Source organism: Denticeps clupeoides, chromosome 6, assembly GCF_900700375.1.
Source record: "Denticeps clupeoides chromosome 6, fDenClu1.1, whole genome shotgun sequence".
In the NCBI taxonomy this organism is placed as follows: domain Eukaryota; kingdom Metazoa; phylum Chordata; class Actinopteri; order Clupeiformes; family Denticipitidae; genus Denticeps; species Denticeps clupeoides.
In genome coordinates this window covers 25,125,908-25,147,831 of record NC_041712.1, presented here as the reverse complement: position 1 = coordinate 25,147,831, position 21,924 = coordinate 25,125,908, and the positions used below count along the sequence as shown (strand labels likewise).

Below are 21,924 nucleotides of genomic sequence, written 5' to 3'. Positions count from 1 at the left end.
GTTACAGCCCAGGACTACATATAGCTATAAAACATAATTATGATAAAATATTCTTTTTTGTTTGTTTGTTTTTCATTACAAAGTAATTCTAAGGAATTGCTTTTTTCTAGTCAACAAAAGCTTCAGTTAATAAAAATAAACAAGGAAAACGGCTGTTCATTTATACTCTATATTGTCGTCGTCGTCTTCATCATCATCATCTTCCTTGTTAACAGGTATCAGTATGACCATGCTCGTTTCAAAGGAAAGTCCAAGGACTGAAATACTTAAGGCTTTTTAAGGGCTGTCCAGGAAGGAGGCAAACAGAACGGGAGTTGGGCGGTTCCACCTCTCCCACTCCACGCAAACACATGACCGATCATCCTCTCTCTCTCTCACACACACACACACACACACACACACAATCATTACACTTTCTTTTAAAGTTACAGTAGTACAGTAGATAAGCCAGTGTACAATTAAAATGAAACAATGCATCTGCTGTGTCACTTTTTCCAAAACTTTCATTTATACCCACAAAGTGGTCTTGCAAGTGATCAATTTGGTCTATTCAAGCACACTTCATATCAGGATCAGTAGCAAGCGAACTCCTAAAATAACCTGTCAAAAATCAACAAAAAAAAAAAAAAATGGTTTGGTTCTAACTTATATTAGTCACAATCCTATAAAACATCCACTCCAGTAGTCAAACGTCATCCTGCTGATTCCACAAGAAATTAATAAAGCAATCGGCTCCCTGATTCAAGTAATAGTTATCGCATCATGAGAACGATAAAAGGAACAGTATTTGTAATCGTGACGCCTTCTCCGACTGTTGCGTGGCTCCGTCGTGGCCGCAGCACCACGCCCGTTACTGGCGACGGTTAGAAAGTTGCATCTGATGGAACGAAACCTGTTTAATGAATAAATTAATGCGGAAAAAAAAAAAAAAAAAAGGTTGAAAACATATATATATATATATGAAAAAGATGTGTTGTCTAATTTAAAAAGGAAAAAAAAAAAAAAAAAAAAAAAAATCACTGAGATCTCCACCGATCACCCTCACCGTTTACGCGTAGAAGCGAAATTTGCAAGGAAAAAAACCTTCATGTAAAAATATGTGAGGCACACGGATACAGCGAGGAAGGGTGCGAGAGAGGAGGAATGACGACGTATATAAAAATAATTCCCTACGGCGCCCGGTCGAAGCGCCAAAAAAAAAAAAAAAAAAAAAAAAAAAAACAACGAAACGAAGGAAGGAAGAAAATTGATCACTTGCAAGATGAGAGAACGGAGGGGGAAAGAAACGCGCCGCTCTTGTTCAACGTGGTTTTTTTTTTTGTTTTTAATGAAGTCAGCAGTCTTCGAAATGAGGATTTGGCGCCCCTCGCCCGCCCGCCCGCGTGCGCGCGTACGTACGTACGTAAGACTAACAGAAGGTGTGCCTGTGGGCGTGGCCGTAGCTTATCTGTACCCTGGGTGCTGGACGGGGGCCTCGGGGAGCGGCCTGCCCCCCGCCGGCCTGTGCATCTTCACCATCAGCCCCAGATTCTGATCTCGGAAGCAGGGCGTCTGGAAGTCGCCGCCCAAGTAATCCGCCGTTTGCATCAGATTAGTCTGGCCGGCGGCGGGGGCGGCGCCCACCCCCGGCCTGTAGTGGGCGCCGGCCCCGACTGGGGTGCAGTCTACGGCCGTGGCGGCGGCGCCGGGCGCCCCGTGGAATGGCGCGGCCAGGTCCTGAGACCCGGAGCTGTCGCTGTTGGGCGTGGGCAGGATGCTGCTCCACACGGGCGCCTGCTGCGGCTGAAAGTAGTGCCCGTTGGTGTAGTGTGGCATGGCCCCGGGGTGCATCCCGTTGTTGAGGACCGGGGGCGAGGGGGTGGGCTTGTCCATCTGCGGCTTCAGGGCGTAGGGCTGAGCCACGCACAGGTCGGCCGCGTAGCCCATGCCCTTGCCGGGGAAGCCGGGGTCCCGAGTGGGGTGCTTGCAGGGGTGCCCGCCGCCACCGCCGTCCGCCATGTGCTGCGGGTGGGGGAGCTGGTGGGGGTTCCACGACCGCAGCTGCTGCTGCTGCTGCTGCAGCTGGTGAATCTGCTGCTGCTGCTGCTTCATGTCGTTGTGGTAAAGCGGCATCCTGTTTATGGCGACCATGTTGTGAGGCACCGCCCCCGCGATGGGGGTGGGCGCGGCCGCCTTGTCCGGGGGCGGGATGACGCAGGACGGGTGCATGAGGTTGGGCGCGGTGGCGGCGGCGGGGTGGTGGTGGTGGGGGTGGCTGTTGTGCATGGACACCCGCGAGCTGGCGTTGATCAGCAGGTTGCGGCTGATGGGGCTGGGGTTGGCGATCTGGCCCTCGCACATGGAGGTGGCGCCGGCGCCCTGAGCCCGGGCCTGGCAGAACTGGTTGATCTGGTTGACGATGCTGCTCAGGTCCGGCTGCCGGCCCTGGTGCAGGCCGCTGGCCATGGAGAGCGGAATGGTTGAGGTAGAGACGGTCACGTTGGGCGGGGCGTCCCCATCCGGGAGCTTCCTGGGTCCGGCCGGAGGCTGCTGAAGTAGAATAGGCGGAGGGCCCTGGGCGGGGTGTCCCAGGATGGGGGGGTGGGAGAGCGTCTGGGGCCGGGGGTGTCCCTGTGGCGGCTGGGACATGGCCTGGGCGTGCCGCAGGGCCTGGTGCGGGGGTACGGGCTGAGGCAGCTGCTGATGGGACAGTCCCTGCTGCTGCTGCTGCTGCTGCTGGGGGGGTCTCTGCAGGCCCTGGGGCAGGTGGTGCAGGTTCAAAGTGCCGGCCGAGGCGGCGGCCCCTGGGTACGGTCCGCCGGGGACGCTCATGAGGACGTCCGGGTGCAGGCGAGCCCGGCTGCCGTCGAAGTCCTTGATGATGCCCTTGACGACGGGCACCTTGACGATGGCGAGGAGGCCGGCCTTGCTGCTGGCCTGAGAGGGCGGGTAAGGGCTGTAGCGGGGTCCTGACGTGTCCAGTCCGTTGACTGTGCGCCGCACGTGGTTCCTCTGGGGGACCTTGACGCTGTTGGGGAAGATCTTGATGGTCAGGGGGTTATTGGCAACCTTCTTAGCATAAGCATCCAATTCCGCAGGGGTTGGATACTGAGCAGATCTCATCCTCTGTGTAGTGTCCCCTAAGACAAAAGAGACAAACGATGAGTTGCAGAACTTAGAAAAGGGACGGGAGATAAGGCAAGGTGGAATCAGGCAAAGAGACATTTCAACTGATGAACATCACAGCCGGCCAGTCTTCTGGGTTACAGTCAAGTTCGAGAAAACTGCTCGCTAGGTAGAGGTTAAGTAGAGAGGAGGACAAGTGTAGAGTCAGCAGTTCAGGTGTCCAGAGAGGAGGACAAGTGTAGAGTCAGCAGTTCAGGTGTCCAGGTAGCGTTGCCCATGATTGACGCTGATGAATAGTCATTTACATTTTACATTTTTATTTAAGGCATTTACCAGACGTCCTTATCCAGAGCGACTTACAATCAGTAGTTACAGGGACAGTCCCCCCCTGGAGACACTCAGGGTTAAGTGTCCTGCTCAGGGACACGATGGTAGTAAGTGGGATTTGAACCTGGGTCTTCTGGTTCATAGGCGAGTGTGTTACCCACTAGGCTACTATCACCCTACCACTAGTCACTAGTTCAGGTCTGGGCTACATGTGACTTGTTGACGCCCTCGTGTCCTGGTCTGGTTGTGCTTGTGTGATTATATACGACCACGAGTACGACACTTTCTTTATGTCCCATCGCAGTCACGTGATTAACAGTGAACAGTGGGTGGCAGTAACACATACTACCATCGTGTCCCTGAGCAGGACACTTAACCCTGAGTGTCTCCGGGGGGGGACTGTCCCTTTAACTACTGAGGGCGTCTGGTAAATGCTGTAAGTGTAAATTTGACAGTCTTCAGTGAAGGAGACATTACGTGACATGAAATTTTCTGTCTACTGCTTTCAATCACGAGGGTGATAAAAAGGGGGGCTCCTCGCCGCCAAATTGCCGGCGGAGACGGCGCGTCCGAAGCGTCGATCACGCGGCTGACGCACGCCAATCATGACAACAGTAATAACGTGGATTCGGTGTGGGCTGAGGGTGAAAATGGCTCTCGAGCTGATTTATTACGCATATTTCAACCAACAAACTAGTTAGACCCAACGAAGTGAAAAAAAAGCTCATTTAGTTTTTATTAAAAAAAAAAAAAAGGAGCGCGTTTACGGTTACAAGACAAGGCCTTCTTTAGAAGTCGGGCCACGAAATGTAGACGAGGAGTCAGAGAAAGAGGCGCGTGTGTACGTGAAAGGGTGTGTGAGGGTGTGTGAGGGTGTGTGAGGGTGTGTGAGGGTGTGTGTGTGTGTGTGTGTATGTGTGGGCGAGGCACTTTCTTCACGGAAGGCTGCAGTAACACAGAGGGAGACCGGCACAACCACTTTTACCTGTACTTTTACCTTTACCTGTACCTTTACCTTTACCTTTACCTTGCAGACGCTTTTATCCAAAGGGACTTGCAGGAGGACAACACCAGCAATTCGGTTTCTATAGATTTTGAGTTTACAAAAACTAAGAGTCCTGATAAGGCCGAACTTGACAGGAATGGAGCATGCTGGGAATTGTTAAGTGCTGGACGATATCTATCTATATATATATATAGATATATATATCTATATATCTATATATCTATAGTGTGTGTGTGTGTGTGTGTGTGTGTGTGTGTGTGTGTGTTAGACTCGTCTAGTGGGTATCCGACTGCTTCTTAAGACGTCACACCCTGGCGCCTGGACGAAGGTGGACGCTGAGGAGCCTGGGATGTTCAGACACCTGCGCTCATTTGCATACGACCCCGTTACGACCTCAGCCACAACGGCAGGCGAGTCGAGGCCGCCCGCTCGGGCCGGGGTCTGTCACTCTGATGCAAAGCGACGGGCATCGGCGCGCCGGTCTGATGGCACGTGACCGACGTGGCGTACACGCATGCAAACGAGATCCAGGCGCGGCGCGCCGGACCTGCAGCAGGCGGCCGGTTTACGAGGACAAGTCCGTCAGACGCTCGGAGGAGCACACGACGCAGTAATGAAGCGGGAACCTCGCTTTAATCACGGACAGACCGTCCGGCGCCGGCAAATGGGAGCGAGGCGAAGCACCACTCCTGCCGGGGTTCACGCAGACCATCGCGGACGAGACAACTCCACATTTCACTTACATGTAACAAGACCAACACGAAACGAGGACAACGGACAGTGATGACGCACCGAGGACTCGTACCGCGGCCTACACATTAAAATATTACGCATATTTAATTAAAGTCGTTTTTTGGGGGCCGTTCTTAATTTTAGTTTTAGTCTGGTCTTTGCGCCCATCTTTCATTTTTGTCTTTATTTAGTCTTACATTTCCAGCATTTACCAGACGCCCTTATCCAGAGCGACTTACAGTCAGTAGTTACAGGGACAGTCCCCCCCTGGAGACACTCAGGGTTAAGTGTCTTACTCAGGGACACGAAGGTAGTAATTGGGATTTGAACCTGGGTCTTCTGGTTCATAGGCGAGTGTGTTACCCACTAGGCTACTACCACCCAGTAATTACAGGGACAGTCCCCCCCTGGAGACACTCAGGGTTAAGTGTCCTGCTCAGGGACACGATGGTAGTAATTGGGGTTTGAACCCGGGTCTTCTGGTTCATAGGCGAGTGTGTTACCCCACCCTATCTTAGTCACCGAGTAGAACAGACGAAAACAACATTTTCATAATTAAACTAAGGTTATTTGATTATTATTGTATAAGTGAAGTCATTGTGAGACACTGCCGCACAGCACACTGTGTCACAGTGAAACGTGTCCTCTGTATTTAACAGTCACCCTCGGTGAGAGGGTGCAGCCATGACTGATGCGTAATGTCAGGTCTGCGTGTGGGCGTGTCTACCACACAGAGATAATCGCTTCTCGCTCGTGACCGTGGTTCCCTAGCAGGTGAGGAAGCGGCCCCGTAAATCAGAAGGTTGCCGGTTCGAATCCCGAACCGCCAAGGTGCCACTGAGGTCCCCTTGATGACTGTCCCGTCCCCACACACTGCTCCCCGGGCGCCTGTCATGGCTGCTCACTGCTCATTAAGGGTGATGAGGACACATTTTGTGGTGTCACCGTGTGCTTGCTGTGTATCACAATGACGATCACTTCACTTTCACAGGAGGCCGAACCAAACCGATCAACCAGCACTAATACCACCATGTCTAGAAACGGCAAATGACTGAAATATGATGTGAGGTGAACCATTGAATAGATGCAATATATATATATATATATATATATACACACACACACACACACACACATCCTGTAAAATATGGCGTTTACTCCTCAGCGGTCAGACACGGACTCTGCCGACCCGGGACTGTCTCCGGACAGCCAGCAGGACAGAAGGTCTTTGCAGGAGAGCAATTTTCGGCAGCAATTTCCTCCCCCCTCTGCCCAAAGTCAGGCTATTTCCTGCGACTGCCTCGCCGTCTCCGTAATCAGCCAGATGAGGGGGGGGTGGGCAGAATCTGCCCCGCCTCTCCGGCCACATTCACTTCGGCAGACCAGCACGCGGACTCCGCGGCGCATCGCGTCCCCGAGGTCCGATGATTCACGTGTCAAAGAGCACAGGGGGACGTCTGTTTAAAGCTGAAGAACCGGCCTGGTTCCACATTTCTGGAGCCTTGGTGGCACTAGATGCTGGTCCCCAGGGTTCTGGTTCTGGTAGAGGTGCTCCCAGCGGCAAGGTGGAATAAGAGGCAGCCAATCAGAGGCCTGATTCCCTAGACCGGCCCCTCCCCTGCCCCTCGCCGTGTCCCAGATGTCAGAGGAACACATCTGGCGTTGTCATGGCGCTCCGAGTCGGGAGAAGGGGGGGTGGCCAGGAGAAGGGCCTTTTGTTTAAAATGCAGCAGGGACGAACAGAGAGGGACCGCCCGGCGAGGGGCGGGGCTCCCCGGCCACTCCGTCACCCCCCCCCCAAACAACGAAAAGAGCAGCGGGGCAGACGGCGGCTCCCATCATGCACTTTGTTCGTAAAGTGGCGCGCGGTTTCGGCGGCAGCCGCCCCGGGTGCGCGCCGCCTCTCCCGGCAGACAATGGCCCCGAACAGCCGGGGCGGAACATAATGGCTTCTCCTGGGGGCTGGACTGATTACGGTGATTCCGAAATTACGGTCCTGATGAGCCGTGATGAGGACGAGACAGACAGAACGAGGGAGGGGGAGAGAGAGGGGGGGGGGGGGGGCATGAAAGGAAAGAAAATTTCCGCAGAAGTGGGTCAAACTGACGCAGAAAAACCCTCGGCGAATCGCGGCGCCCGTCGGGACTCGGGGGAAAAGAAGCGACCGGAGCCGCGCCTCATCAGCAGAGCTCGCCCCGGATTTGGGTGAAACTTAACGTCAAGACAATTGTGATGACTCAGTGTGTGTGTGTGTGTGTGTGTGTGTGTGAGAAGAGACAGGCTGATGGAAAATGAGCGAGCGAGTGAGTGAGAGAGAGAGTGAGAGAGAGACATAAAAAAAAAAGCTTCCACCTTTTCCGAAGGTAAACTAGAGGAAGGTGATGCTCTGTGTGTGTGTGTGTGTGTGTGTGTGTGCGCGCGCATGAGACAGACAGAGAAGAGACAGGCTGATGGAAAATGAGCGAGTGAGAGAGAGAGAGAGAGAGAGAGAGAGAGAGAGAGAGAGAGAGAGAGACATAAAAAAAAAGCTTCCACCTTTTCTGAAGGTAAACTAGAGGAAGGTGATGCTCTGTGTGAGTGTGTGTGTGTGTGTGTGTGTGTGTGTGAGAGTGCGTGTTCACCCTCCCGTTTGTGCTCGCTCTTCATCGGGCTCCTCGTCACCAGCGCTGTCGCTTATTAGCCCGGCTGCGTTAATGGGTGCCTCGCGGCGCGGGGTGTTGTGCGAACTCTGGCCTCCGCCGCTGGCAGGGCAACGTGGGCGGGTGACGGCGGGGGGACCTGACAGGCCGCTGACTGACAGCAGGACTTTCGAGCAGGGATCCATCAAGGCCGGTTTATATATTTTATTATAAACACCGAGCAGGAGCTGTGTGTGTGTGTGTGTGTGTGTGTGTGTGTGTGGGTGTGTGGGCAGTCATTGCGGAGCGTGGCTGAGCCGTGTGTGGGCGGGAAACATCAGTCAGGGAGGGGGCGGAGCTCAGCGCGAACAGGGCAGGTGTTTCTGGGCCGGGCGGAGGTCGCCGTGGCGATGAACCCTGGTGGTTTGAGTGGTTTGGGGGTCGCCCTGCAGATCGGTGTGTGTGTGCGAGTGCGAGCGAGCGAGCGAGCGAGAGAGAGAGAAGACTCACATTTCTGAAGTCCAGTGTTCATCTGCGTGTGGGAGTGAAGACGGAGGGAGAGGTCACCTGGCCCTGGCAGACAGGCCAGCATTTCACACCGACACTAGTGCAACATGGGATACTCGCTCCTCCTCACACTGAAAAACAGAGAGGGACCGGATTTAAGCCTTTTACACACTTACACGCCCATCAGACAAGTCGGAGAGCGGGACTGTGCGTCCTTCAACATCAGATTCACACCTGGAGCGTCAGCAGAGGAGACATCTGACGCCAAATAACTTCAATTAAACATCAAACGGTGTCGTAGAGAGCAGAGACTCCACAGCTGGGGCACGCGCACACACACACACACACACACACACACACACAAAAAAAAATGTGAGAGACGACCATTACGCTACCAACGCAATAACACAGCTAATGATAATTTAGCTACAAGGCGGGTAGGATAAAGCACACGGTGCACACAGTGAAATTTGTCCTCTGCATTTAACCATCACCCTGAGTGAGCAGTGGGCAGCCATGACAGGCGCCCGGGGAGCAGTGTGTGGGGACGGTGCTTTGCTCAGTGGCACCTCGGCAGATCGGGATTCGAACCGGCAACCTTCTGATTACGGGGCCGCTTCCTGAACCGCTAGGCCATATCGAGGCAGTGAGTGAAAATCCACGACCTGACTGTTGTGGAGTAAATCGGCACGTTTGAAGCGAAACACCCGCACCACGCACGTCGGGGGCAGTGGTGGCCTGGCGGGTGAGGAAACGGATCCCGAACCGCCAAGGTCCCCTTGATGAAGGTCCTGTCCCCACACACTGCTCCCCGGGCGCCTGTCATGGCCGCCCACTGCTCACCAAGGGTGGGGGTTAAATGCAGAGGACACGTTTCACCGCGTGCTGTGCTGCAGTTTTGTTTTGGGATAGTAGAATGTATGAATTATGTACAGCGTTGGTCTCCCATCAGGTGCACCGTCATCGGCCCGACCCCAAAATTTTTTTTTAAAAATCCAGGTCACACCGACGGCTCGTTTAAATCCGGCGTTAACGAAGCTGGCGCGTGCCCACGTACCCGCGGCCTGCCACACACCTGGCGAGAGGGGCCGGATCTTATCACATGCCCACCATATGGCACAGGCGCCCGCCCTCGATCCCGCCGCCACCCAGCGTCGGCTTTAATTGGCCCGACGCGTCGTTCCTTCTTTGCTCGGCTCGTCCCGCCGCACGCCAGACCTGATTTATTTAATCTACCGGAGCGCTGACGTTGGCGCCGCGAGGATTAAAAGCCTTCGTTAGCGGTGAGGACGGGCGCGCCGGGGGGGCGCAGTGCGGCGATCACCGCCCCGCCAAAGGAGCCTGTGGACAGGTAATCATGTGGGCTGAACCCCTGTACCGCCGCCACTCTTCACGTACAAAAATCTGGCAGAAAACATACTAATTTTTCATATTTATATCTCCATAAACCAGTAAAAAAAAAAAAAAAAAAAACGGCAACAAAACACGGGCAGAGAGAAGCGCCCGGAGCGCCGCGGGTCGAATTACGGCAGATAAAAGCCCGTTATCTCAGCGGGGGAGAGGCGGGGCCGTCAGTCGCCGTGGCGACGTGGCCTGCCTCGTATCGGCCCCGATTTGCACTTCTGATGAATTAGGGACGTGCGGGGCATGATGGGTAATTAAAGAGCGGAGCCAGCAGACGGAGGGACGGTTTCACGGCCGAGCGTGGGAAGAAGCAGCGGCGTGGTTATTTAACTGCGCGTTTACCCCGAGGTCACGGCGCCGTAATAGAAACTGGAGAGACGCAGGTCGAAAGCACGGAATCGGAATCCTTTTCTGAGGACGACCAAGCGCGGGTCCCACCGTCGGAACGCCACCGGCGAATCCATGGGACCTACTGAAACCGGCGCCACGCCGAGGTCACCGCAGCGCATCCTGGCGACCGAAGCAGATCCGGAAGAGTTTAGTCTGGACATTCTGGCTCAGGCCCCACCCACATCCTCCGGAACGAGAAATAAATACTTCTATAACGGAGAGCTGGAGAGTCCCAGGAAGTGGACGTGACACAGGGAGATTTGGTGGGGCGGGGCAGGGTGTCCTGACCCGCCTCCAGCTATTCCAGACACTGACAGACTACAAATACAAGCACATAGGATGCCCCCAATCACCCCAAATTGGAGTTAATACCTTTAATACCTTTTAAAATCAGGCGGCGTAGGACTCCGCCCCGCCCACCAACGCTTCCTGTTTGGCCCACTGGAGGTGGCGGCCGCCACTCGCCAGTTCGTCTGGAGCCCCGTCCAACTGTTCAAACACCGATTGGCCGGTGATTTATGGCCACTGGGTGCTCGCACTTTCCCGGAACGGATCAAGAACGTAGGATAGTACCGCTACGCAACAGAATAAATCCCCGGTTCCGTTTTCCACCTACACTAAGCAAAGCATTTTATCATAGAGGGGGTGGAGCTTAAATTTGGAGAGAAAACAACAAGTTTATTCTCAGCACTTTCTGGCATATGACTGGAATCTAATCAAGAGTCGGTCATTGGCGTCATTTAGCCCAATACGGGGCTGAGGTGCCACTGAGCAAAGCTCCCCGTTTCACCCTGTCACCGCGTGCTGTGCTGCAGTGTCTCACAATGACAATCACTTCACTTTCACTTTCAATATCAGTCACATGACCCTGAACTGTCAGTTAGACAAGTTGTGAGATGACGTGCAGACGGGCTGCGATTGGTGCATCTGAGCCAGCAGCCACGGGGTTCAGCTCCAGAACCAGAAGATACCTATGTTTATAATGGAAATAATGGAATTCAGAAGGATTAAAATGGAATAAAACTGATTTTGTAGGGCCCTAACCGTCCACCTCTCCTCTCTGCAGGTTCTTGGGATCTGCAGCAGTACCGTAGTTCTGCAGATGAACAATATGAATATCAATATTTAACCAAAAGCTGGTCTAACACTATGTACCATCCGACCACTACAACTAGTACAAAATGCAGCAGCACGACTGATCTTCATCCTTCCCAAGTTCTCCACACCGCCCCTCTGCTACGTTCCCTCCACCGGCTCCCAGTAGCTGCACGCATCAGGTTCTAAATACTGATGCTGGCCTACAAAGCCAAACATGGAGTAGCACCATCCTACCTCACAGCCCTTATTACACCTCGCACTGCACCTCGTATACTCCGAGCCTCCAGTACTGCTCGCCTGGTCCCTCCATCTCTGAAGGTACGAGGAAGACGCTCATCTAGACTCTTCTCCATCTTGGCCCCTCGGTGGTGGAATGAACTTCCAGCTCAGTCACTGAGCACCTTCACACGGCAGCTCGAGACCTTCCTCTTTAGAGAAGATTTAGATGAACTTGTAACCTTCTTCTTGTCTGACTTCTGTATAGAAACTAGAACAGAGTGAATAAAAAGATTGTATTCATAGTTGGGGGTCCTAGTGAACCAGAACTGACCACTTCATCCATGGTGACATGGAAGCACGTTGTAAGTCGCTCTGGATCAGTAAACGTAAATGTAAAAAGCAACAAACGGCCATTAAGGACTATCTGGGTCAGGTGACGAGCGTGTGGGATTCGTACTGAAAAGCCCCGCTGTGCTGCAGGTACGACCCTGCGGAGCCCATTAGCTCCACATGAGCCGTGGCGGCGGAAACGGCGGCTTTCAACTCAGCTCAAAGGCGGATATCAAAGCGTGAGCCCTCCTCCTCGGGACGAGCCTCTGAAGGCCGCGGCACAAAGCCGCCGCCGCCACGGCGACCCCACCCTCTCCAACGCTCCATCACCACCGGCAGCCATTAAAGGCCCCCGCCACCGCCGCGCCAGGCAAACACAGACGGCGCACAGACTCACGACGGCAAACATTTCACGAGTGTGTGTGACCATGGGAGCAGCTGGATACACAGGGACACACACACACACTCTTTAACCTACAGTCATGGCCAAGTTTTGAAAATGACACAAATAGCGTTTTTTCAAAGTTTGCTGCTTCCGTCTCTATTCCGGCAACTTGCGTATGCTCCGGAATGTTATGAAGAGCGATCAGATGACTTGCAAGGTCCCTCTTTGCCGTGAAAATGACCTTAAATCTGCTTCTGGAGGACGCCCGGTGTCATAAGGGCCGCAAGGAAGCCACTGCACAAAGCACAGGCTGATATTCTTCAAAAATTACCGGGACTGAAAATGCCGGACGCCCTCTTTTGCTCCCCCTTTAGCCAGAAGTACAGTCTTCCTCAGATGGAAGATGGTGCTGCTCCTCCCACCCATCCCATCCCATGGATGAGGGACCTTATGTCCTGTCTAAGCCTCGAAAACACAGGCTACTCAATTAGTGATACCAACAAAGAATTTCATAAGGTGTGGGGGTCTGGAGTATTTTACACGCCTTCAGTCTCAGAATCCGACTATTAGTATTAGTTCCAGAAACGATATTGTCGTCTTGTTCTTTTTCATTAACCAATCTGGCATGAGGACGGGGTTATTATTACGTGGAAAGGTTGTTGGGTTTAGAATTGCACACGTTATTATCATTATTGTTCTTCGAATATGACTAAATTGCCATTTTTCCTATAATACTGTGCAGCAATGTTACCCGATCTTCACATGTAACTCTTACAGAATTGATTTACTTAGTGAGAAGTTTTTTATATTGTGTGAATTGTAATTTTTTAGTTTGTGTCTTTCTCTTGCCTAAAGTCAATGAAAATATCTTTGAGGACCGCGGTAAAGTCCTTTTCTCTGATCGAGCCCCTATCTGGGAGTGGCCGCATAAAGAACGGTACAGAAACATCCTCCGACAGCAACTTCTCCCCACCATCCAAGGACAGTTCGGTGAGGGACGCCATTTCCAGCATGATGCACAAAGTTCCATACACATTGAAATTTTGGGTCCATGGCAGGAAACTCCCTGGAACTTTAATCCAATGGACAACATGTGGTCAATCCTCAAGAGGCGGGTGGACAAAAAAAACCCCACAAATTCTGCCAAACTCCAAGCACCGATTGTGAAGGACCGGGTCGCCGTCAGTCAGGATTTGGCCCAGAAGTTGATGGACAGCATGTCAGGGTGAAAAAAAAATGCAAAACTGCAAATGTTGACACTTTGCATAAACTTGACGAAAACCAAGTTTTTGCCAAGACCGTAGATCCGGTAAAAGCCCCCAAACAATCAAACATCAAGCTTCAGATCCCACGACAGACCTGAGAAAAGGGCGCGATTATTTTTCTCCATATTGACTGATATCAACTCTTGCCAGCGAGTACAATGACTGTACTGCCATCGTGTCCCTGAGCAGGACACTTAACCCTGAGTGTCTCCAGGGGGGGACTGTCCCCGTCACTACTGACTAAGTCGCTCTGGATAAGGGCGTCTGGTGATGGTGCTCCAACCAGCACCATCGCCGCGCTGCACCGCGCCTCGTAAGGTGGTTACCCGGGCGTACTAGTCAAGCACGCCAGACAAACCAGACCAGCTGGTACGGTAGTACAACCTGTGGAGCAGCAGTGAGAAATCCGGGACTTCTGGGACGACCTTTCAACCAGGAAGCAGCTCTGACTACACCGGTACGATCCGAGTCCCCGCCCCAACACACTCCTCCACAGTACACACACATTACAGGCGGACGAAAGGCTGCCAAGACCGTGTGTGTGTGTGTGTGTGTGTGTGTGTGTGTGAGCAGAAGTAACACCTGCAAGCGGTCGTTAGACGCAGTAAATGAACCGAGCGCTGGTGGGCGGAGCCACGGCTGCAGCAGGAGATCAATAGGTTCGCTCTGAGACCCGTTGATAAGTCAAATCAGGAACGGCGGCAGGTCGGCAGCGGTGGGACGTGAGGGGGCGGAGTTTAGGGGACGCGCGGAGGCAGGGACGTTGGACTTAAAGCAGGAAGTCACCATTTCTCTACAGACGAAAGAGGGTTCATTACACACACACGACATCCACAAAACGGTCACCGTACAGCGCCGGCCGATACGCGGTCCTTTAAACCCGAAATATTAAATTCTGTACCAAATCAATCTGGCAAGAATCAGAGGACATTGGGAGATTTGTCATGTGTTATTACTCTAGTGATAACTGTGTGTGTGTGTGTGGGTGTGTGTAGTGTGTGTGTGAGAAATCACTGTAGCTCCGGGGAACAGGGAATTTGAGGCTCGCTCCCCCAGAAAGATGAACCCGGCTTCCTTTTATAGCCCCTGTCAGGAGGTCGAAGAACCCGCCGCCGCCGCCGTGGCCGCCGCCCTCTGAGTAATGACATCATGAATATTACAGCGGCCGCCGCTCCGGTCAGCCGGCACGCCACCGGTCATTCGGGGCTCGCTGGCAAGAAGCTGCCGGTTAAAATATCGGCACAATCTGGTCGTGAAGCTGTGAAATCGAACACTGGCTCATGCGGAGCGAAAATAAAAATTTTAAATGTGAAAAAGTGAAGTGATTGTCACTTGATACACAGCAGCACAGCACACGGTGCACACAGTGAAATTTGTCCTCTGCATTTAACCCATCACCCTGAGTGAGCAGTGGGCGGCCATGACAGGCGCCCGGGGAGCAGTGTGTGGGGACGGTGCTTTGCTCAGTGGCACCTTGGCGGATCGGGATTTGAACTGACAACCTTCTGATTACGGGGCCGCTTCCTTAACCGCTAGGCCACCCAAATACGATGTAGATCGATGAAAAGGGGCGTGGTTAATACAAACCAACCATCTGAAATAATCCGGGGAAAATGGAAAAGTAAAAATCATTACAAGGTAATAATGTTGCAGAAAAAAAAAACGCATTGTGAAATTTACGTCTAAACGTGGCGTTTGGATAAACCGACTGCGATTCATCTTTTTACGAGGCGGTTTTTACGTCCACGTTCGGACGGAACGATGTTAATAAAGCGTTTTACTGCCCGCTGCCGACACCGTGGAGATTCCGACAGGGATTGTGACCTCAGCATCACAGACACACAGCAGCACGGTAAAGACCCACAAACAAGCCGCCGGTTCCTGGTGACTCCGCCTTCCTTTTAATTAGAGAAATCTGACGAGTCGAGCCATACAAGGTACGACACACACACACACACACACGGTCAAACATCTCCACCGGCCTTCTGTTGGAGCTCCATCAGCCTCCCACTGTACAGCTCAGGCACATTTAGCCTCAGAAGAGCGTGTGTAGGAACGCCGCCGCCGTTCCATCATTAAACCGCTCCGGGCTCGCAACGTTACGTTTACATCCGACCGACCAAACTCAAAAGGGTTCTTTGTAAACAACATCCACACACATACACACGCACACACACACACGCGCACACACGGGTAAAGGTCTGGCGGACATAATGGACGTGATTTTAATCCCCTCTGGTTCTCTGTACGACGCACAAAAGGAGGAGGCGGTAAAAAAGCGAGGCGGCCACGCGCACGTTCCCCTCGCCGTCGGACGTCTCGGGACGATTTCCCAGAGCCTCACGCCCAAACCAGACCTGACATGGGAATTCTCGGAAGGGCTCAGCATGGCAACAAACACGCCAGTGATGGACCGATTCTGAGGCCGGACATGCGCCAGAACCCTGATCCCACTAGAAACACGGGGGGGGAGACCCCATCACCATCATCTCCACCATCAACCTACAACTTACAGTCAGTAGTTACAGGGACAGTCCCCCCCTGGAGTGTCCTGCTCAGAAACACAATGGTAGTAAGTGGGGAGAGAGAGAGAGAGAGAGAGAGAGAGATAGAGATTTATTCTCATTGTCTGTTTATTTTTTACTTTTTCAAAACCAGAATTGTCGGTATTTCAGAGAACTACAACAAATCAATTTAATTTCCAATTAACTGATAATTGCTAACAAAAAAACCCCTCACAGGCCAGTAAATAAGTTGGGAAAACGCTGATCGGGCCGGAGCGGCGGGCGCCAGATCAGAACGCCAACGCTGCCAAACAGGAAGTGAACAAGAGCCAGGACATCGTCAAGTGCTCAACTTCAGCCAAACGCAACTTAAGACACATGGACACATTTGAAACAAATGATGATGAAACCCTGTGTGTGTGTATCACTGTCAAGGTCCAAGTTGACCCTCGTCCTGACCTCCGTACCTCAGTTTCCATCGTCTGGTCCGCAAACAACAAAACTGATCAGTCGTCCAGCAGCCACAACCATACACACATCATACAGCACATAACACACACACACACACACAACAATAACATACACCAGCACCTCAACACACACCTCATACAGCACATCACACACACACACACCACGATCACACACACCTCAACACACCTCATACAACACACACACCTCAACACACCTCATACAACACACACACACACCTCATACAGCACATAACACACACCAGCTCATACACACACATTTCCATTTCCAGCATTTACCAGACGCCCTTATCCAGAGTGACTTACAGTCAGTAGTTACAGGGACAGTCCCCCCCTGGAGACACTCAGGGTTAAGTGACCTGCTCAGGGACACGATGGTAGTAAGTGGGGTTTGAACCCGGGTCTTCTGGTTCTCAGGTGAGTGTGTTACCCGCTAGACTACTCCACACCTCATACAGCACATCACCAGCTCTATACACACATCTCATACAGCACATCACACACACACATCACAATAACACACACGCAGGCAGACCTCGGCGTGTCGGAGGACGCGGTGATGCATAAAGATCGCGCTGGCCAGCTCACTCATTCCAAACACGACCTTTAGAATCGCGGCGCGGCCGCAGCCCACGAGTGCGGGCAGTGGGTGAGGCAGGAATGTTTGGCCCGGGGCGAGCCGTGAACACCGGGGCGCCATCAAAGACAGTTTACCAGCGCCTCACAAAGAGGAAATAAATAAATAAAGCATCTCGCCGCGGTGCTGAACTCTGACCCCCCCTCCTCCGCATTAGCCAATCCGCTCCGGCGATACGGTCCTCAAGCCCACCACAGCTCACTCCGGCACGGATCTGGTTTTATTACACGAGTAGCAGGGGCGGTCACAATAAGCTCCGCCCCTGCGACCCACAGGAGAAACGGCACGTGCCGCCGCCTCCACGCGCCATGTCCCGTCAACAGAGTCGGCACTGAGACCAGGACCGGATAATCAATACTACCAATGCCGGGAACGTCCAGTCCCGACCGCAGCTACTCCAGGTTTCATGGAACTTCTGGGGCCCCATGACTTCCGAGATGAGGAAAGTACGGAATCTGTTGTAAACCGCAGCACAGCACACGGTGAACCGTGTCCTCGGTATTTAACAGTCACCCTTGGTGAGCAGTGGGCGGCCATGACAGGCGCCCGGGGAGCAGCGTGTGGGGACGGGACCTTCGTCAAGGGGGACCTCAGCATTCGAACCGGCAACAAAACCGGAAGTGGCGTTCCAGGTCTAACTGCTTATTTGCCGTTTTTTGTGTTGATTTCAAATGGACGAATATGGAAAGTTGTAAAATAGTTCTTTATTACGGAAAACATTGAAAAAAACCAGGGCGGTGAAGCTGGTGGGAAGCGACCGGACACTCGCACTGAGAAACGTGGGTTTTGCCGGTTATTAAAGACAGCGCGGCTGGCAGAGAGGACCGGAAACGCCGGTCAGCCACCGACAACAGCAGCGGGCGAGCAGGACGGCGCGGGAGGAAGGGGGCGGGGTCACCGATCCCATTCGGAACGTCTTATCTCTCACCGTAAACAGATAACGGATTTCTGTCCTCGTCCTCAACCGCTCCTGTCAAACAGGCGGGACGGGGCGTAAACAACACGGCGGCGGCATTTTCACCGTGACAAACCGTTCATGTGTGCACACCTCGACTCGTACGGGCCCAGGCGGCGGTTAATGGGGCAGAAAGGGCCGAGGGGCCGACAGCTGGGTGCCGGGCCCGGCGAGAGCGGCGGCACCGCGCCGCGCCGGCCTTCATCCTCCAACCAGGAGGCGAGCAGCAGCTGTGTAAATGCGCGCACGCGGGAAAAATGCGAGCTATGAGCGGCAGCCGCGGCGTTACGCAAGCCGGAGCCACTTCCACGCATTCCTCCACGCGTTCGCCAAACACGGGTTCACGGCCCCGGGGCCGCGAGGGCCGGCGCGGCAGCGTTTATCCCCCTGATGAAAGGTTCTGCTGAGAACGCGCATCACAGGCGCACATAATCAATCCTCGCCGCGCTTTCACCCGAGCTCGTCCTCCCCGTTCGCCTGCACCCTAATCGGCGGGAGGGTTCAAGCTCCTTGTGGGGTCAGGGGTCAGGTGCTGATGCCGGCGTGATCCTGAGCCTGGAGATCTGGAACGTTCACAAGGCCTCGCATTCTTACGACGGAACAACTCAATTATTTCTAGATGTATATTTACAGGAGGCCAGAACGAAGGCCGGCCCTCCTGAAGCTGCTGAGAAGCAGGTCGCACGGTCTCCTCCCGACGCGGACCCACGATCTTACCCCACGCAGCACCACGGAGGTCGGCCCTCGACGACGCCGTCAGCACCAGCCCGTGAAGCAGAAGCCGCGCATGGTCGCGGCCGCCGCGGCGAAAACGCGGGGGAGAGAAACAGACCGAACCGAAGCCCACGTCGCTCGGGCACCGACTGAAGCGTTTCCACTTCAGCCCGGCAAGCCCCGCCCACATCATGACGTCAACCCGGAAGTCCCGCCCGGTCGGCGCGTTCCTATTGACCGGCCGGCAGCCAGCGGCGCGTCAGCCAAGGCGTCTAGCCAATCGGACCGCCTCTCCCAGGAAAAGGGGGCGGGCTCTGGCGACTGGAAGTCATGCGGCCGGATGCGTCGCATGACGTCAGCCCTTTGTTACCCCGCCGACCCCTCCGACTCCAGCCCGTACGGGAGTCCGGGGAAATAATCGGATCATGTACCGAGCCGCGCCGCTGACGCTCCAACACGCGGCGGACCACGTCACGTCGCCCGGTGTCCTCCCCCAAAACCCGCGCTACTGGAGAAACGTCACGTAACGAACCCGCCGGTAACGGCGATGACGACCCATGCCGCCCCGGATCCACCAGCGGCCGAGTCGTACCGGCGGCTGTCAGGCGCTCGAAGAGCCTCCGGAAAAGGTCACGACAATGAACGCGGGTCCGGAAGACCCAGGAGATCCAGCAGGGCCGAACGTGGCCGTAGAACACACACACGCTCCGGCCTCCATCCAGGTCAGAAGGTGCCGAAGTCCCGACCCCGCTGCCCCTTCTAAACCGGGGCCCGTCGGGGGACACGAACGACGCCAAAAAAAAGTTTATTCGATCGGACCTCATTTGCATACGAAGTGCTGATGGTGGCCGGCCGCTGGCAGGCGGAGCTCCGGGCGACCGGCGACTTCGCAGCGCCGCGTTCACCGCAGGCCAGCGGCGGGTCGCCCGCGTCGCGGCCACCGTGCCAGGTCCCGGCCTGGCTAGCATGCTAACTCCCAGCGCTCTGGGGCTCCGGCCCCCCTCCTTTGTTGCTGTTTCTGGCCTCGGGCACGTTTGTCGACAGGCATCGGCTCCGAATCCGCCCGATCGGGCCCGGCGGAGGAGGAAATACTTACTCCCTGTGACGCGCGGCGAAACTCATGGCCTAGAACATGGTGAGGGGGCCGAAATTTGGACGCGGATGGTCGGGAGGCGCCGCCGCCGCTGCTGTTGTCGCCGCCGCCGCCGCCGCTGCCGAATCACTGCTGCTGTCTGCGGCAGCAACTTCCCGCGCATGCGCGGCGCGCCGCCTCACGCAGCCCGTCTGCGTTGCCCGCGGCGGCCAGATCCGCCGACTTCACGCCAACGTGGCTGCCGGCCCTCCAACGTACACCAACACAACAAAACCCTGTTTATCTGGGATGCGGGCAACTGGTTAACGTAACGAAAAAAAAGCCCTGTATTAAACAGTTGTTTTCGTGAAACAATGACAGGATTTGTGTGAAGAAAGAGACTCTGTCCTCCTATTGTTCTCTGAGCAGCAATACAATATTGTTCTCTATCTGTAGACTTTTGCTCGTTTGGGATCATTCATTAGTTTACCGAGTTGGGACAGACCGACACCCAGTTCCTCCAGAACATCTCTCCACATCCACATGAAATTTCTGTTGCTGCTATTGTACAACCAGGGCAGAATTATGACATTTCGTTGCTTCGTTTACATGTCCAGTTCGCCAGGCCTCTTTTAAACGCTTTACCAGCGTGGCACCTCAACTTCAAAATCCGGCCGCAATACGGCTGGTTGGTTGCTGGTTTATTTCCGAGACGAGATCTGGCAACAGCGGCCTGATTCGGGGATGGCCGCTGCTCGCCTGACTGAAAGTAGCTCTCACCAGGGCCGTCGTGTCATAAAGTACAAAATCTCCTACGGACGTCACTGTCGCACCCCCAGCCCGGCGTGAATGGACGCAGATCCGGAGAAAACGGGCAGACATGCATGCTTCTTTTCACCGCTCCCTGAAGGGTGGCATTTTGCTTGAACTGGGTTTTAATACTTGCATGATGAACTGTACTAGAAATAGATTTAAGAAGAACTACTACTGTCTGGATGAATATAAATTGCTTAAATAATAGATCACAGTTGTTGAAATAAATTTTAATTAAGCTTATTCACACCTATGTCAGAAATCACTGCATTTTTTTTTAGAGTTTGCTGATGCTCAGCCCAACTGGTCCGGTTTATCGGATAATTATCAAGACCCTGATCAGCAGGGTCTGGAAACTCCGTTTCACCAGAAACATGTAGGTTTTGTTTATTATATGGAACGTCTGGAACACGCAGCGGATGTAAAAGTCTATTTGATTTGACTTCATTTGCATACGAAGTGCTGATGGCGTGCTGAGTCAGCAGCACCGGTTAACCCAGCAGCAGGATCACTAGAGTCGAGTCCACAGTCCTGGGTCCTGGCATGGAACTGTCAACTGTGTCCTCTTTATTACCGCCTCTGTGACGGCCGTCCAGTCCAAACCAGGCCAACCGGAGCCCGTGGCTACACCATCTTGTCCTGCGTCCAACAGTGAAAGGGGAAGGAGGATCCGCACGAAATCCCTTCACGGCCTGGGGACGAGCCCAGCGGCAAGCTCCATCAGGCAATAATGCAAAGTTAATGATGCAGAATGGCGTCTTTCTCCAGCCCTGAAGGAAGTCAATACAGGATGTTTAGGAACAGTGTTCCTAATTACGCTTTTCATATCCAACTCTGGCATGATGGACTATTTCTAAAGGGATGCATTATTGATCCACTTCACAGACAAGTCATATTGATTGCAGGTTCAGATTCTGCAGAACTTTTTTTCACCCCCCTACCGTTCAATCAAAGAGGGAATTGAGAAACAGCCGGACAAATGTGACCTGTGGTTTATTTTTTTTTTATTATTATTTCTTTGAAAGCATTTCAGCGAGGGCTGGACAAAGGATGCGCCAGCTGCATGGCATTGTGTTACGGCCTGCAATCACGGGTAATGGATTACAGATGATTATCGTTTCATCAGCTTCATTATTCCCCTCGCCTGACGAGCAGCCGTCACTTCACGCCAACGAGCGTGCACAAATCCCTCTAATCCTAATCTACTGCTGTAATAAAGGCGGTCAAACAGTTAAAAAAAACTCCTTCACGTGGAGCGGGCATGTGAGGAGCCGCCGTGTGTGAAAGGAAGAACTGTTCCAGAAACGCTCTTTTAAATCTCGGCCCGGCTGGAACTTTCTATTAGGAGCGCATCA

At 53.6% G+C, this 21,924-nt stretch overlaps 1 protein-coding gene across 4 annotated transcripts; it reads right to left on the bottom strand.

The window, feature by feature from the left end:
• Positions 1-1,347: 1,347 nt before the first annotated feature.
• fam222ba (family with sequence similarity 222 member Ba) lies at positions 1,348-19,927 on the bottom strand. 4 transcript variants are annotated; one of them, XM_028984785.1, is made up of 3 exons: positions 19,781-19,927; positions 8,299-8,426; positions 1,348-3,119 (listed from the first exon to the last, which is right to left on the bottom strand). In XM_028984785.1, the coding sequence occupies exons 2-3, from the start codon at positions 8,378-8,380 to the stop codon at positions 1,444-1,446; spliced, it is 1,758 nt and encodes a 585-aa protein (XP_028840618.1). In that variant the 5' UTR covers positions 8,381-8,426; positions 19,781-19,927; the 3' UTR covers positions 1,348-1,443. The 4 variants fall into 4 exon arrangements, with proteins under 4 accessions (XP_028840618.1, XP_028840619.1, XP_028840620.1 ...); XM_028984786.1 differs by lacking the exon at positions 19,781-19,927 and adding an exon at positions 18,688-18,817; XM_028984787.1 differs by lacking the exon at positions 19,781-19,927 and adding an exon at positions 11,422-11,440.
• Positions 19,928-21,924: the final 1,997 nt, after the last annotated feature.